Source organism: Pithys albifrons, chromosome 1 (genome assembly GCF_047495875.1).
Source record: "Pithys albifrons albifrons isolate INPA30051 chromosome 1, PitAlb_v1, whole genome shotgun sequence".
NCBI classification, from domain to species: domain Eukaryota; kingdom Metazoa; phylum Chordata; class Aves; order Passeriformes; family Thamnophilidae; genus Pithys; species Pithys albifrons.
This window is the reverse complement of record NC_092458.1, coordinates 71,080,007-71,098,137: the sequence shown is the minus strand read 5'-3', so window position 1 is coordinate 71,098,137 and position 18,131 is coordinate 71,080,007. Positions and strand designations below refer to the sequence as shown.

At 35.7% G+C, this 18,131-nt stretch overlaps 1 protein-coding gene across 2 annotated transcripts in view; it reads left to right on the top strand.

The window, feature by feature from the left end:
* Nucleotides 1-18,131, top strand: part of ATM (ATM serine/threonine kinase) — a 66,365-nt gene that overhangs the window by 28,759 nt on the left and 19,475 nt on the right. For both annotated transcript variants that reach the window (XM_071554707.1, XM_071554717.1), the window contains exons 31-45: nucleotides 1,273-1,437; nucleotides 1,711-1,843; nucleotides 3,901-3,996; nucleotides 5,387-5,558; nucleotides 6,807-6,948; nucleotides 7,444-7,620; nucleotides 7,976-8,144; nucleotides 11,504-11,591; nucleotides 11,944-12,099; nucleotides 12,861-12,969; nucleotides 13,746-13,834; nucleotides 13,930-14,032; nucleotides 15,056-15,204; nucleotides 16,562-16,666; nucleotides 17,167-17,286. In XM_071554707.1, the coding sequence (XP_071410808.1) occupies nucleotides 1,273-1,437; nucleotides 1,711-1,843; nucleotides 3,901-3,996; nucleotides 5,387-5,558; nucleotides 6,807-6,948; nucleotides 7,444-7,620; nucleotides 7,976-8,144; nucleotides 11,504-11,591; nucleotides 11,944-12,099; nucleotides 12,861-12,969; nucleotides 13,746-13,834; nucleotides 13,930-14,032; nucleotides 15,056-15,204; nucleotides 16,562-16,666; nucleotides 17,167-17,286 (1,973 nt within the window). The remainder of the gene's footprint in view (nucleotides 1-1,272; nucleotides 1,438-1,710; nucleotides 1,844-3,900; nucleotides 3,997-5,386; nucleotides 5,559-6,806; nucleotides 6,949-7,443; nucleotides 7,621-7,975; nucleotides 8,145-11,503; nucleotides 11,592-11,943; nucleotides 12,100-12,860; nucleotides 12,970-13,745; nucleotides 13,835-13,929; nucleotides 14,033-15,055; nucleotides 15,205-16,561; nucleotides 16,667-17,166; nucleotides 17,287-18,131) is intronic.

Here is an 18,131-nt window from a genome sequence, read left to right as displayed (position 1 = left end):
TAAAATAAAGATATTTGGTACAAGAAGGTGTCTGGAGGACAAAGAGGAAAAGTGTGCAGAGAACAGAATTCAATAGTTCACCTCTTTATTTAACAAATAGTATTTAAAAATAAATGTAGCACATAGGCCTTAAAAAGGAAACAAAGCAGCTCCTGTTGTGTGACAAGCATTATTTACCTTCTTGTGATGATTTTTTTGTGCATTCTGCTGGGAGCGGAAATATAAAAAGATTCAGGGACTTATAATTAGTAGCTGAAGCTGAGAGAGAAGAGTATGCCTGTTGCACTTCAATCCTTGTATTACCTTCTGACTTAATCTGATCCCATAGTACCATATGCACCTTTGTGGTTGCAGTGTAGCCCTACGTTGCTCTCCTCTTTCAACCAGAGGGCTGTGCTGATCCAGCTGTAAATAACCTGGTAATCTTTTTTCCCAGCTTAATGATCATGATCAGATTTACAATATGTCTATGCAAACAGCTGTACATGCACAACTGCATCCCTGGGCAGAGACAAAGTGGCAAGGACAGAAATTTCTCTGAATTCCAATATGAAACCTTGTATCATATTCCTGCAGGGAAGCTCACCCTCTGGTGATCACTTTGCAGTTTCTTTTTTTTAATTTTTAATTCTAATATGAAATGGAGGCTAGTTAATAATTTTCAAGTAAATACAAGTCATCATTTAAAATGTTATCATTTAGGTTGTAGACTACCTAAAGCTGCTTGGCTAGAATATCCAGTTGCATTGCTTTCTAAGCACAGTGTTTTTGCAAAGAAGGTATAGTACCACTTTGTCAAGCATTTATTCAAGTTGTAGATCTCTTATGAAACACATTTTGCTAGAGTTACGGTATTTCTCTGAATTCCAAATTATCAGCGCTTTAGTGAGAATAATAAAGTCTTAGTAACATCAGAAGTACTGCTTGGGTGCAGTGTGTTGCTAAATCATTGCCAGTATCATAGTGATTGTGTTGGCCAATATTTGAAATCAGTTCACTGAGAGACTGGATAGAACTGCAGCCTGTGATAATAAAAGCTTTGATTTTTGTTTGGAAGGGGGAGTAGTAAAAATGCCTCACCATTTTATAATATGTAATGTTTCCCCAAGCCTCTGAACATCTTACAACTTTTATCAGTGTAAATAAATTATGTCACCAGTTTAATGGAACTTGGAGAGCTACAAAATTTATAAGCTGAATACGAAATATGGCTTATTGTTTCTTAATCCTTTCTCTGTCTTTTTTGGGGTTTTATTTACTTTTTATATACAGGTCCTAGGCTTGTTGAAGTATTTGGTGATAGATAATAAGGATAATGAAAATCTATACCACGCAATCAAATGCTTAGATCCTTTTCCTGAATATCCAGCTTTTAAAGATTTGCGAGCAACTCAGCAGAAAATAAAATACAGTAAGGGATCATATTCTCTTTTGGAGGTAACTACATTTCGAAATATATCTCATGGCATGGTGTGTTTTGTAATGCATACTTTCAAAAGAAGTAAGGACTTTCTAGATATAGTTGAGAAATATTTAAATTAGACATGTGATTTCTTATTGCCAGGTTTCAGACACTGAGATATTTGTAGGTTTCCATTCATACTTTGTATCTACTTAGATTCACATTGTGGGCTGCTGAGAGCCTCTTCTTTACCTGAAGCTTAAATATTTGTTTGTTATATGTGCTTAATACAAAATATTGTTTTACAGGAAATTAATCACTTTCTCTCAGTTGGTGTTTGTGATTCACTGCCCTTGACACGACTTGAAGGACTGTATGATTTACGCAAACAACTGGAACAATATAAGGATCAGATGAAGGATCTCCTGAAAAATTTCCAGGGTACTGATATATAACTATGTGTTTTGTTGCTTTGTATCTGGTTTTAGGTGTTTAGCAAGGTAACCTTATTCTATTTCGACATTCAGTGTTTTGTTTTGTGTCGTGGTTTTTGTATAACAATGTAACCTTAATTATAATTTCACATACAGAGTAGAGTGACATCTATTGTTCATGCAAAATCTGAAGTATCTATAGCAGAGTGTCTTACGAATATTATAGGAGATGTTACATGGCTGAGAGGATAAAATAGCCTTCCAGCTTTTGGCATGGAGCATGTATGAGTGGAATGACCCAGGATAATGTGTAATATGAGTATATTGCTCTATGACTGCTTAATGAGTTTTTTTGTTTTATGAATCTCCCTACTCCTTTAAATGTAATGAAGCTACGTTTTATTAAAGTCATAGTATGTTAGAAAGTAAAGCTCTCAGAAGTTTTAAAATGGCAGAATTTAATTTAGTTGAACCTTGCCACAGCCCAGGATTCTGTTTCAGCCCTCAGTCCAGACCCAGTTCTTTCCTATTTTGATTTTCAGATGGTTGTGGCAGACCATTTGACTTTTCTCATCTACATTAAGTCTTCATCAACTTGTGTGCATGATGGGAGGATAAAAAGAGCTGATGTAATTAATTGTAAATAACTGCAGAGTAAAATTTGGGGAAGAGTGGTATTCTGTTGTAGGGCCATGGTGAAGTGCATTATGTCCCCACATCCTGAATATCCTTTTTAATTTTAGTTTCCAAATTCTGCTCGAAAAGAGTAAGTGAAAGGGCAACAAGTTTGTGTGGAGCAACTTCCATCAGAGGAGTGCGTTGTGAGATTGGAAAAGAGATTGAATAGGAAGAAATAGAGAGAGGTGTGTGAACTGGTGAATGGTATGATGAAGCTGAGCAGGAAGTACCTATCATTTTTATCATAGTCCGATAACAGGTTACATCGTCTGGCAGCAGTTCTACAAAAGAAACCATGTTTTTTCGAAAATGGAACTTACTGCTATGTACTGTGTAGAACAGAAACATAACAGACCTGGAAAAGAGTTAGATATATCTTACAGAGATTATTAAACACAAAGATCTGCTCAGACAAAACCTGAGAAGTACTTTCTCTGGCTTTCCTGGAGGCGGGTTGGCAGTTTGATGGGCCTGTTGCCTTGACTTTGCCTTATACTAAAAGTCCATTAAGTACTAAATAATAATAACAAGAATAAGAACAAGAAGAACAGTAATCATACTACTACAACAGTAACAGTAATAATTGTTCTTACTTTCTAATAAGAGGTAAACCTAGTATTGCTAAAGGCTATACAACTGTATGCTGGAAGCTGGCATTTAAGAAATAACTACTGCAGTTTGACCACGTGTTCATTTTTATAAAGGTGTCAACAAGCATGTTATATAGTCCTGTTCCAGGTTTCCATTCCAATCAACAGGGGAGTGGGATTTTTAAGAAAATACTGCTCATTTTTTTATTTCTTACATTGACAGATCATCATAATTTTTTGTTAGACCATTTTGTTTGGGATGTTTTTTAAAATAAAGACCTCAGGCAGGCAGCAAATATGTAAGGAAGTGCCCGTCTTGAGAGTTTAAGTTTGGGAGAACAATTGAAAGCTAGTCAAATTTTGAGTAATTCCTGACAAAAAGCCTATTTTTGAGATATTCCTTGGATTCCTATTTAAAACAGAATGATATTAGTTTAAGGGCTGTCAGTGGAGTCACAGTATGACTTCGCTGTTTCAAATAGCATTCTTACACCAACTTGTGCTAATAATTCATGTATTTAATTATCATTGCTCCATCAAAACTCTGAAAATAATAGCATTTGTGTGTTTTGTTTTGGGGGATTCTTTGGCATAGTCAAATGCATATAAATATTTTCAAGTTAATAAGATAACTGAATAATTTTTTGATGTACTGTTTAATACCAACTTGATACAACATTAATAATGCATGTTGACATTGGTAGATAAAAGACACTGAAGCAGTGCTTTCTTCTGATATGTTCACATTTCAAAAACGCTGACATTTTTGGTATTTATTTTTCTTTTTGAATGATAGAAAAGCCGGAAGATTCTGCGGTAGTTAAATTGGTGGTGAGCTTACTGCAGCTATCCAAGATGGCAATTAACCATACAGGTGAAAAAGCAGTGCTGGGTAAGTTCCTTGGTCCCACCAGGTAATTAGTGCTGTCATTACAAACACCAGGCTGAAACTGTAGCTGTGCCAATGTTACTTCCCACTGCTATTTTGCGTTACCTGCCAGAGGTAGCCATGAAGAATGTTAAAAAGGCTGATATGTCTCCTGTTCAGTCACTGTATTTTAATGCTTTGACTAACATAATTTGCAATCAGTTTTTAGACCCTGGTCTCTTCTATACTGAGTAAGGAGTCATGTGCTTCTATGGGTCACTTCATTAGGCTGAAAAATAATACAAAAAGATGAAGAGAACTTACCTGAAAATTTTGAAGACATGTCTTAGTGGAAATTGAAATAGTTGTCCTCTATCTTAAAGTCTTTTTTGTATTATTAAAATTATTCTCACCACTTTCATTAAGCACCTGATTAATGTTTGATACAGAGCACCAAAGCTAAAATCCAAATCCCCTCTTGCTCAAGTGGAGAAAACCTCTGTGAAGGAGATGATCACTGAAATACAATGTCTAAACTAGACAGAAACACCTTTATATGCACGCCTAATATATCTTCTGTCTAAAGGCTAATGACTAATAATTACAAATTCTGAGGAATTGAAACTCACTTGACTTCAGCATGATGAATTCTGTAGCATCTCTGCAAGCTGCAAGTTTCTTCCTTCTCTGCATTGTATTTCCTTAGATGATTTGCTAAATTCCTTAGAGGATTTTTTAAATTTAGTTCAAAACTCAACTTATGTATCTTCAGTGTGTTCTTTATTTGCTTTGGTGGTTAAAACTGTGTTGTAGAAAATGGAAACATTTTCAACACACCTGCAGACTATGAAAGAAAGAGCAGGGAAATAGAATTTGTTTTCTCTCTGATGGACATTAACATCTCTTTTTAAAAATTATTTTCAAGGTCAATTTTGGGTTTTTTTATTCCTTTCTCTAGTCATGTGTTTTTATAAAATATTTTGTCTGGAAAGCAAATGAGGGACACATAGATATATCATTTTATGTAAAATGTAGGTTAATTCTTACTGAGGTTACAGTCTACTGCTTGTGCTTACACAGGCTACTGTTTGTATTAACCATACCCTTAGGGAATGAAAATGTGTGATTCTGACGGTTGGCACTTGCCTGTTTCTAACAGAACCAAAAATAAAGTCCATCCAGAGCCATAGGCACTCGTAGAAAATTGAGTTAAAAAGCATATCTTCATTACTTATGAGTCTTAAGCTGCAAAATTTCTTTACATGTAATTTTAATCATAAAGCTTCTTAAGTGATTATTTGTAAATGTTTGCAGCTATTTGCCCTGTAACAATCTCAGTTCCAAAAGTAATGTGAAACCTTATTTCAGTATGTATAGGACCATAGAAAGATTGTAAAATTGCTTGCATTTGCAGAGGCTGTTGGAAGTTGCTTGGGAGAACTAGGTCCCATGGATTTCTCCACCATAGCTCTTCAGCATGCTGAAAATGCCCTGGATTCTAGAGCAGCAGACTTATTTGAAGATAGAAAGCGTCAGTGGGTCTTCATCATGTTAACTCAAATAAATACTGCTTTAACAGATAAGTGGTGAGTATACTCTTTTTATTTAGTAAGCTCAAAGCTTAATAGGACCCTTTAAGTTGTATGTTGTTAAAATTGGCTCAGAGTGACTCTCTGAAGGTGTTACTGACACTGTTACTGTCAAATCACGTGCCTCTTTAAGGCTCAGTTTATGTACCAAGTCAAACTTAGGTGTTTCCTAGAAATTCTCCAGTTGGACTCAAGCCAGGTCTCCTCTGTGCTGTAGAGGATAGCAGTGCTGTGGAGGAAATACTCAGACTTTGTTTTATAATGAAGTGTGCAGTGGCATATCCTGCTGCAAAATTTTCTGATGTGATGCAGTGTCTTAGTTTGAGGGGAAAAACCCAAAATGTTTACCCACAAGTGGAGGAGGGGATTCCTCCTCAATAATGACATCACTATCAGTTTAAGAAAAGGAACTTTAATCAGAAAATGGATATAAGAAGGATAACTGTTCTTAACTGATACATATATATATAGGTATAGATATGACTGTAAACAGACCAGAGCAAACTACTTCCCCAACACCACAAGAAAAAAGAAAATAACCCCCAAACCAGCAAGTTTCCTCCTGGAGAAAAATTATACTTACGGGCAATGTCTGTGTCACAGCCTGGCTCGCTGCAGGGTGAGCTCCCAGTCCCTCCCCAGCGAGACAGAGACAAGCGGTGAGCATTCAAATGAATTCTGTCTCTCCCTCTGTGTCCCTTGTCCCAAACGAAGAAGGAAAACTGGGAGTGGAGAACTGCAGTGTGAGTCGGAAAGCAGCTGTAACTTCTCTCTCCCGGGTTGCTGCCGTGGCAGGGAGACTGGAGTGGCAACCGGGGCCCTAGTGCCGAAAAACCAGGAGAAGCAGCAGTGGCAAGAAGGAACTAGGCTTACTGCACAGAAGCAGCGAGGAGCAGGAGAGAAAGGTTCCTCTCCCAACAACCGGCACACGCAGCTCCAACCTTCCCCCAGATCTGTGTGATGTGGTGAAGAACCAAAGAGACAGTCCAAGCCTGTTTCCCACCACACCTTTCTCCAGTCTCCCCCACCCAAAATGATCAAGAAGGAATTGGTAGTAGTTAACTACTTCTTTTGTTAACTAATGGCATGGGGAGTTTGTGGCAGGGAGTGAATTTACATCAAAACCACAACATGCAGACATCGATAGTGGAATTATTCGTCTTTTGTATTTATAAAGCTGATTTTGAAAATCAGATATCTGAATGAAATTAATAATAACAATGTTGTGTATGTTATTTTTTTTAGTCTTGATGTTAGAGCTGCTGCTGTTTCCTGTTTGAAAAACATACTAGCCACCGAGTCTGGCAGTGAATTTTGGGAAGTTTATAAAAGTAAATCTGATCCCCTCTTAATCTATCTACAGCCTTTCAGAACATCTAGAAAAAAGGTACTTCTTCTGATGGACTTTACATATATGGTGTATAGAGTGGAGAAAAAAAATAAAAATAGATCTTTTTTTAAAAAATGAGTTTGAAAATATTTTTTATATAAGCTTTGATAACTGTGTTACATTCTTTCTTTGGATTCCAGTGTCTTTTGTTGCAAAAAATCAGTGGAAAATAAGTCAGGGGAAAAGTGAATAATTAACCATAAACCGGATATTTCCTTATTTTGAAACTTTTGATTTATGACCTAAATGTGCTGCTTAGTGTGACCTTGTTGATGTTACCAGTGGAATTTTATTTTTAATAATTTCAGATTTCCTTAGAAAACTTTACATTTACATGGACAAAATTGATATTGTTAATCAATTACAGCATCACTAATAGTTAATATGTTTTAACCTGTGCAGATTGCAGTATGTCTTTTTGAAGTGCTGTAGAATTTTTTAATATTTGGAATATGTTTTTATATTTGGAATATGTGGAATATTTCCTTCTAGTTTCTTGTACTATCTGCTGATGATGTGGAGGCTCCTTTAGAAACTTTGAATGAAACAAACCTGTGGATTCCTCTGGGAGAAAGTCATGAGACCTGGATCAAGCATCTAACTAGTTCAATATTGGACAGTGGAGGTGTGAAAAATGAAGTTCTACAGTTAATGAAGCCACTGTGTGAGGTGAGCTAAATCATACATATGTAAATGTATGTGTGCTGTGATGCACAAAAAATATGATCACTCATCTTGGTAACTAATCTTGGTAGTTTCTGCTATTTAAATAATTCAGAAACTTTGTAAACATATATTGCAGGTATCCATAAAATATGAAATACAAAATCTGAGAGATGATTGTAAAGTAGGTGAACTTTATGTAGCTACTTCAGCTGAATGCCAGCATAGCCCTGTTGAGTGGTTTACACTATTCATATTGCATGTTCTTTCTCAAGCATTACATGTTTGTTTGAGCAATTGTCAGTTTGGTTGTAACCTGGGTTGTCTCTCTTAGCAGCTGCTGTGTGTGATTATTTTTTAGGTTAAAACAGACCTGTGTCAAACTTTGCTTCCATACTTGATTCATGATATCCTTCTTCATGACTCTGATGAATCTTGGAGAAATCTTTTGTCACTTCATATCCAGAAGTTTTTTACAGCCTGTTGCAAATTTTCCTCATCTAGTAGATCTACTCCAAATTCTGATTCAGGTAATGTCATAATATTTTTGTTTCAGCTAAAAGTGAGATTCTGATCATGAAAAAATGTATGATGTATGCTTGTAGGCAGACTGAATTTTAGAAGCTCTTGCCCAGTTGTTTGATCCCTTTCACTGGAAATAGGGATAATTTTGAAGCTGTTCATTGGCAGCATCCAAGCAGTTTCTTCAGTATAACTTCTTTCCTTCTTCACAACAGAAGGATGTTTATTACTTGCTGAATTTACATGTTATGCAATGTGGTGTGCTGCAAGACTGAGTCATGGACCCTCTCTTAAAGTGTCTAATTGGCAGTTAAATTCCTCTCTTACTCAAACAGCAATAAAAAGCAGGTTTCACCTGGATTTTCTCCTTGGAGAAGTCTAACCCTTGCTTTAGCTTCAGCCTAATTTGATAATGACCTCCCTACACATTCAAAAGACCTCTTCCATTCCAGCACAATGAAAGGAAATTGTAACCTAAAGTACTTCAGCAGGGTATGAGAAAAGCAGTACCTTCCTTTGAAAGGAAAGCACATTCTAGTCAAACTGTTGGTGTTCTTTCCAGTTAAATAGTGATTGAAGTTAGCAGAAATCTGTGTAAGAAATAAGACCTTTGTTTTTAGACAATAGGAATGGTACATGCACTTTGTTTCAGGACTTGAAATAGTATGGGTTTTTTATTTATGCATGTCACTTACTTAATATAAATGCAGTAACTTCAGGTTACTGCAGGGGAAGTTGTGCAGCAGCTACTCTGCTGTGTCTTCCAACTCCCTTCTTCATGGACAAATCACCAAAGGAATGAATCTGTACAAATCTTGCAGTCTCTTTACAGGCAAATCATGCAAGCTTCAGCTTGCCAGAGAGGAATAGGAATCTTTAGTATTGCAGCTTTTGCTAAGAGTGGTGTAAACTAGCCTGATGATACTAGGTCTATTTTAAGGTACTTTTTATGGATGTAGACTAGTGTGAAGAGAAAGGCTAGAACTGCATTCTTTCATATTTTTTAATTCAGGTAATAAGCTGTTTCTACAATTCAGGTATTTTCATTATTTCCCACTTTGTAAGACAGAGAAGGATTAACAATTTCATATTTCCTCCCTGTAAGCAGCCAGGGAAACTACTGCAAAGATTTATGCTCAGATGTACATAGTAATCCAAAGTGTTCTAAGAAAAATACGAAGGGATTTTCCCAAGTTTTATAAACTTGGAGTTAGTTCAGTGACACCAGTTAGCTGTTGATAGAGGCCTCTTCAAACACTGTAATTCACAGAAACACAGAATCAAATAGATTGGAAAAAGCCTCTGAGATCATCCAGTCAAACCTGTGACCAAACACCACCATGTCAACAAGATCATGGCACTGAGTGCCACATGAAGTCTTTCCTTAAACACCTCCAGGGACCCTGACTTCATCACCAACCTGGGCAGCCCATTCCAGTATCTCATTACCCTTTCTGTGAAGAAATTATTCCTCAAAACAGTTCTATGCCAGGGATCTTACTGAGGCAGTAAATGCAAAATAAGCACATATAAAAACTTTAAATGGAGTTCTTCAGGTGAGAAATTGTCCTGGTTACAAAAAGTCCCCAAACAGGAAGTCGCACACATCTCCTTGTTTGTGTGGTTGTTGACAGACAAACTGGAGGTGCACTAGCCAACAGAGCAAGGATATGTTAATTCCAGGTTGGAATGACAGAACATCAGTATTTAAAGCAAAAAAATTTTCAAGGAGAAACTATTACCCTGTGTAAACCGGGAGAAATCTCTTCCTGGAAAACCTGGATAAATTTCGTTCCAACCCATCAGTTCCCAAGCTGGGAAAGACCAAGCTGTTATACATGAGAAAGTTGAGTGTTTCTGAACAACAGTCTTTCTGTTGATCCATATTGACATTCACATTGTAGGAATTGGCAGTTTAAAGCATAAATAGTGTGAACATCATGCCAATCATTGCACTGCCAAGAAGCAAAACCTAGTTGTAAATTGCCAACTGCTTGACTAGAGTCAGACCCACCAAAACTAAAAATAGTGAATATTTTGGTCTTAGTGCATGTCAGTCTGGCCAAAATCATAGGTCAGTTGGATCTGTTATTCTGCAGAAGAGGTGTAATTGTTTTGTTGAATGAATATTTCTAAATACATGTTCAGTTATTTCTCCTGAATATTTAGATTTTCGATCTGATGCTGTGAAAAAACAGTCACCCTTTGCATTTTCTGTCTGTAAGCTTCCTGTTAGTGAGTATGAACACCATGCTGAGAGCTGACAGTTGCCAAGATTGTCATTTGGCCTGTTGTTCAACAAATCCTGAAGAATAACTCTTTTCTTCTAGTTTTCTTGGCCACTGTCTTTTTCTCCCCTTTATTCATTAGTACTTTCTAGTACCCAAATACAACTAATTCAGAAATTTTCAGTTATTCATCTTATGAAATTATGAGAGGAAGCAGCAGTCTCTTTGAGGCATTGATTGTACAGTCCAACATGATGCAGAGCAGCACGTAGGGATGGAGAGCAAAATGTCATGGTGTGATAGGGAACTGAGAGTCAGGTGTCCCCACTGTGTGTTGTCTGAAAGTTAAGCATGTGGGAGATGACTTAGGAAGAACAAGCTGGTGTGCCTTCCTGTAACATATTTGGTAGCAGTGGAAAGGAAGTGTTGTTCATTTCTGTTTCCTAGAATACACAAAATGCCCAGATACTTCTTTAATATGGTTTTTGCCTTCTTTAGGGGAAACTTGTAGTTTTTCATCTTACAGTAATATAGTAGTAATTAAACCTTTGCTTATACTTTCCCTGTTTCTTGCTTCTTGTAATTGATAAATCAAAATTTACCAGAAAAAGGAAGAAATTATTGAACCAATGACCGTAATACAGCCTATAGCTGTCTGATTTTTTTTTTTAAATCCGGAAGCAAGACACGGAAATATTAATTCTTTAAAAGTACGTGTCTTTGTGTGGGAAATAGTCTTTTTTTGTGTAAGCATCCAGACTATAAAATCTGCAGTAAATCTACTAACAAGAATTTCTGTGACTTTGGAATAATTTTATATGGCTCAAGCCTAAGAGAGGAGGTCTCATGTTACTTGTGCAATCATGTTAGCTAATATCTGAATTCTATAAGAAGAAACAGAGTACATAAATTATTGAGACAAAGATAATTTTACAAAAACAGTGATATAAACTACTATAATGTCAGTAACACCATGTAAGAAGGAGAAATACATTTTGTGACAAACTATTAATTTTGGAAATGCCACCCAAGGAAGTTTTAGTTATTTTCTTGAGTACAAAATAGACATTTTTATTTTATAAAAGGGTATGTTATGACAAAAGTTCATTATATTCTTTCCTTTGAAATACACATCCCAGAGCAAGAAACACATAATTCTAGAAGTTTGGATAAAGTATCTCGACGAGCCATGCTTGCTGTTGTTGATTACTTAAGAAGACAAAAGAGGTGAATTACCATTTTCAAAAATGTTGTTTTCATTTCATTATGACTGATGTAAGATCCGCTGATGTTCTAGATTTAAGAAGAAGAAGTTGATAGAGAGCATGTCCATTAAAAGAATCAAGATACAATAGTGACTTTGCATTTTTCACAGAAGTGATATGGGTAGCCTTAAAGGGTTTTAACTATGCTGAAGGAGTTTTCTAAGAACTTTTTGTCTGATAAACTCTTCTGGTTTGGGTTGAGGGGGAATAAAATAAAATTAGCCTTTGGACAGCTTTATAGTTAGATTGTATGTATTTTGTTTAATGTCAGAGAGAAGGTCTGTTACAGCAGTATTAAATCTTTATTCAATCAGATCTGCTTCAGGTACAGTTTTTGATGACAGCTTCTGGCTAGATCTGAATTATCTTGAGGTTGCTATAGCAGCACAGTCGTGTGCTGCTCACTTCACAGCCTTGCTCTACGCAGAGATCTACACAGACAAGATAAATAGAGACAGACAGCAAGAAAGGTACGAGCTTGAGGAATGCAGTTTCTTGACATTTCTGGTAAAATGGATCATGTTTTCTGTGTCCCAGTAGTGTCTTTTTATGTGAAAAGTCAAGGAATCTTTAAAAATGTTCCATAGGTGCATGTATGGAAATGGAAAATATCTCTATCAGTCCTTGAATGTGATCCAGACCTCAAAATAGTGTCATGTTGACTTGTAATCAGAAACTTTTCATAGGGCTATTGATGAAATTACAGCCAGAAGTTAATCAAGGAGAGAAAGAAATCCCAGAATGGTGACCAAAAATGTGTGTGGATAGAGTTAAATGATACTTGTAGAAGGAGTTTTCCTCTGTAATGGACAGTTATCTTTGTCTTCTGGTCTAGCTCTGTTGTTGCAAATAACTCTAAGGTAGTGAAAATATAACAGAAGTAGGGTTGTAAGCATATACATTAACTAATAGCTTTTATTCTTTCATGGAAGAAAGAATGCTTCAGGCATTCACAAAAGCAGTTTGACCTAATAAAATATCAGAAATTACAAGGTGTTTTTTTTCCTTAAAAAAACACCTTGGTGTTAAAATCCCTTGATGTTGATATTCTCAGTTAAGCTGATCACTTCATTATTCTAGTGGAGAGCTATTTTGAATAATTTGGGGATATGACAGGCATGGTCTTGCATTTGTAGTTTATGCCTCTTACTTTTTAAGTGTTGCTTCAGAATTTGTTTAGCTCTTTGTATGAAATTTCATTTAACTTTACTGGTTGAAACATTTCTTTTAGATCTTCTTTTAAAGCAGCTAAGAGTTTGACATTTGAAGAAGAAAGTCAAGGAACAACTATTAGTACTTTGAATGAAAAAAGTAAAGAGGAAACTGGCTTAAGTTTACAGGTACATGTGTGTGCTTCATAATTTGAAAGCAAACCCCATATAATTACTATTTACAGAAAGTTTCATCTGAGGTGAAGGCAGATCTGGTTGAATTCAAAAATTGTGTTTGAAAGTTCTCCTCATGCTTTAATTCAAAATGAACTCAGTTACCTTGTAGACAAGTTAAATTGAGTATTTGTTCACCTGAAACACTAATTAATTTGCAAATTTTACATCACAGCAAAGCAGACTTTGGTCCCCAAAAGAGCTGACTTCGAGGTGATAACCAGCCAAGTATTTTTCAGTTTATTAGAGATACATGTTTCTTGAAAATGAACAAATGGCACAGGAAGCTGTACACATCAAAACAGAAGTAGTAGTGTCTCTGGCAAGTTTATTTGATATATCAAATCAGATCCAGTAGCCTTGTCTAAGTTACTTCTTTACATTGTTCATTATTCCAGCACTGTGCTTGTGTAACTTTTAAGATGCATTGCTTAGCTGGTATGTCTGATGGTCATTCAATTCTACTGCCTTTTGCTTTTCAACCAGTCCACCTAAGGCCCAGTTCTGTTTTTTTGTTTAATAAATTAGCAGGAAAGGTAGGTAGTCCTGAAGAGTTTTGCTAGATTGCAACTTTTTTCCTTAGATGATAGCAGGCTCAGATACAAGAAAATTAAGCAACAATAATGTTACATGCAAGGACTTGTATTTATAAACTTACACAGTACATGTAAAACTAACCTCAAACTGATTCCAGAAAAACATAATTCTTCTTTTTGTGTTGCATGTTCTAGGACCTTCTCATGGACATATATAGAAGCATTGGAGAACCTGACAGTCTCTACGGCTGTGGTGGAGGAAGAATGTTGCAGCCATTAGCACGGTATAATTTATTAATGTTCTTATATTCTTTAAAGTCGTTGCTTTCATTTATTAGTAAGGAACTTAAATTTAAAACTGCTTATTAACTTAAAACAGGCTAAGAACGTATGAGCATGAAGCAGTATGGGAGAAAGCCCTTGTGACATATGACCTTGAGACAAGCCTCTGTCCATCTATTCGCCAGGCAGGAATAATAGAGGTAATTTTGTTTTGTGAGAGAAAATGAATGTAGAGGTTGATAGGCATCATAGTGAGTAATTTGTAGCAAGTCCAAAATTGGTTTAGGACTGAAAGTGATCCCTTTCTTCATGAAGACCAGCCCATTGTCATAGGCATACAAACTCTGTAATATAACAAAATTCAATAATTGTCCTGACAACGTGAAGATTCCTGGTCTTCTTGTCACTCACCCATATCATAGGTGATGAATTTTGTGAAAATTAGTATATTTAGTTTTTTTACAGAGTTGTGGCCAGCTCCTAAAAGGGCAGGATATGAAAAGCAATGTAATTGGTTATTTTTGCCATCTCATTCTTTAAACCTCTCTGTTATGGCACCTATCTGGATGAAACTGTGGAATTTCTGATACAATAAATAAATCTAATTGATGTTATTTTGAATCCTTAAAAACTATGTTTCTTTCTTAGCCTAAAAATCTTTACACCAGTTCTATAATAATGTAGTGCAGGTATATCTGTCTCTCTCCTCATTTCATTTTCCTATGGTACTTTTCTTACACCAAATTATTTAGTATCATTGCTAAAATTTCAATACGTTTCTCCCTCAAAATGGCTGCACACATTATCTGATTAAGTGGTCACAATTATAAAGACATTATGGTCTTCAAACAGATAGGTGTTGTAGGAAACCTTTTCAAATTCCCACCAGTTCACTAAGAAGTAAAACCATTTTGACTTATCAGGAATGATGAAATTAAGAAATGTGACCTGATGGTTTATTGACAGCAGAGTGTGGAAATTTGTTTACGAGAATGCCAGCCATGGTAGTAAATGAAACCACTTTCCTGGGGTTACAGTTATCAATTGTGTGATTAGTAGTCTTATTAAAATGTTTTCATCTTATGCAATGCTGAGTTTAGAAATACTTATGGTTTTATTTGCAAAGGTTTCTTTGTTTACAAAAATAAAACAAAGCCTTTAAAAAACTTAGTGTGGTTTATTAAAGAAGGAAAATCAACTTTGAGTAATTTTCTTAATTCCAGGCTTTGCAGAATTTTGGTCTTTGCCACACTCTTTCCATGTATTTAAAAGGGCTGGAACATGAAAACACTGAGTGGTGCACGGAGCTACAGGAAATGCGCTACCAGGCGGCATGGAGGAATATGCAGTGGGGCCACATCTCTTCTGTCAGGTACACCAACTTTGGCTAGTTCATTAAGGGAAAGGCAGTGGTGTCAGGTCCAACCAAAAAAGATCAGATGAGAGTATAATATCTGTCAATCAGATCGCCTAATTTATCTTAATAATTGAATTCAAAAGCAGTCTTTTTCACTTATACTTGTCTGATTTTTATGCATGTCACTTTCCATTTTCCTGGGAGCCTGTACATAGGATATTCTTAGTTTTGATCATAACTGTAAACTGAAATTTTCCATTTTTGACTCCTACGGTAGACTTACCTTAAGAACAAATGAGAGATAGATAGTTTTTAACGTCTAATTTATAAGGAAATGGGGAAGGTATTACTTAGTAAGCCACAAGAGGTTATCAAGACCTGGATAAGCAAACACTAGTATTGACTCGTGGCTACTCCCTCATAGGGAGTAATCTCCTCTCAACGTACAGCTGGATGCCTGGCAGTAGTTATTTCATATAACTAGCCAGGATCCCTGTCTGGCCCTTCTTATACAGCTGCATCACGGCACATTTTAGGAGGAATACAGAAGACTCTGTACATTTTGGCAAAAGCAGTAGTTACATGATGGGTTCTCCTCCTACATCAACTTTTAGTAGTCTAGAAAAGGGAGGATCTTTCTCCTAAGACTCTTACAGAGAGACGTTCTGAGGAATGTGCTTTTGGTGTGTTAGTTTTCTTCTCCTGCACTGTCATAAGATCATTTGTGAGACGCACCTGGAGAACTTGACAAACAGCCTATTGAAGGGCATTTGTTATGCCACAATCAGAACAAACTTCTTAGAGCTTGTGCTCTCTTTGTCTCTGGGTTAGGGTCTGTATAACCCTTCTAGGCAAAAGGAGTAGTCAGCTGTAATACAGGGGCAGAAAAGCAACACGTAAGATGAGAGAGATGGCAGCAGAGAGGAGGGCCAAGGAGAAAGAAAAGCTTTTTAGATCTGATTTTCTTTTTTTTTCCCCTTTTAAAAATACTTCTGAAGTTAAATGTATGAAACTGAAGTTGCATGCATACTGGAATATGTATCTTTCAGCATAATTCTGAAAGAAATATTATGATTAAACTTTTATTGTGCAGTTGGGTTTGTGGCATATTTTTGATACAACTGTGAACATATTCTCCATATTCTAAACATTTTGACAATTACTGTTTTTTCTTTGTTTTTGAAGAACAGCTTGTATTTATAAAATGCTAAATTAATTTAAAATGTAAGGGGCTGCAGTATTATTTTTATCATGCAAAATAGCAATCCAACTGCAGAAAATGTACAACAAAAAATATATGTCATAAAGATAAAAAATTTCCTTTTAGAGAAACACATTTTTCCTTTTATGTTACTTTTGTTTAATTCTTTAGAGATGAAACAGGAAGACCAGGTTACCATGAGTCATTGTATGATGCTCTTCAGTCTTTACGAGATAAGGAATTCTCTGCTTTCCACAACAGTCTTAAAAATGCCAGGTAATTGTATGCAAATATTGTGCTCTTACAGAGAGAAATGGAGTGAATGTGTTTGTAGTGACAGGTTATGTATGAAAGACTATCATGGGATTTTATGGTTTAAATGAAGTCTCATGCATAGAATAAAATTAATGCTTCCAAACTACAGTTTTATTTCTAAGTTTTTTAACTTTAATTTGTCATCTGTAATTTGTGTGCTAATTGAAGATACATTTCCTGTTGTACACAGCCCTTCCTTTGTGTTCCTTTTAAATGGATTTCAGTGCTTAGTGCTCTTCTTTAGCTGAGCTGTCATTTAGACTTTGGGGTTTATATATGCATACTGTGTTTTCATTTATTGATGAATTTTTTATTTTAATGGTAATACAGAGTAACTCCAGACTTAACAGTTTTGCTTTTTAAATTCTATTCACTGTATGGAAATTATATAATGGATATTTGGAATTACTTGTGGAAAGTAAAAAAATAATAAATTTACTGTTTCTCTGTTAAATCCGCAGAGTGAATGAAGTCGAGGAGCTATGCAAAGGCAGCCTTGAGTCTGTTTATTCATTATATCCAACCCTTTGCAGACTACAGCTAATTGGAGAGTTGGAAAACGCAGGTCTGCTGTTCTCCAGGTAATTTTTACAGATTGTTTCACATTACTTTCTCAGTTTTCAGATTTTTCAGTAACCAAGCATAGCACGATAATTGTTATGATCTCAAAAAAATTTATTAACTAACATCTCAAAGTTCATCTTAAAAGTTACAAAGATTTTAGCTTTACTATGGGAAAACAATTGTAGATTCTCTCTATTTCCAGACTGGATTTATTCAGTGTCTAGTTTGAATTATTTGATATTATGCCAGTATAGTATTTTAAGTAATTGTTTTCATTGTATTGAGTTCCCTAGGCAGCAGTCATATCTCCTTGCTTTTGTTATACTCAAGTAACTGAGTCATTGTTTTGTTGTTTCTTTTCTAAAAATGTTTTCCATTTCCTTCATGATACCCATAACTCTATGGAAAGTTCTTTCAGTTTGAATCACTTTCTTCATGGACCTCTAATGTCATATTCTATCACAGGAAGGGATTTATCTCCATAGTGTTATTAACACCGAATTTTCTCTGCCATAGTTGTATCACTTTGGTAGCTAATAGTTATCCTAGAGTCATTTAGCCTGTCCAGAACTTTATTGCTATTTGCAGTTAATAAATTGCCCAATAAAATAATACATAAAATGACAACCTGCAGTGCCACAGTTAAGAATTTATTCTTACATTAATCCATATATAACCTCTATGATGAACCATGAATCTTGGTCTGTAATCTTTTAAGCAGCCCTGTGTCTGAATGCAACTCCCTTTGCTGATGGACCTTTAACACAAGTTTTTGGTACTTAGTCAGGACTTTTTACAGATGAGTAGTTCACCTTGCTAATGTTGATCATCATGTTTGTTAAAACTGAAAGGCTGCCAGCTT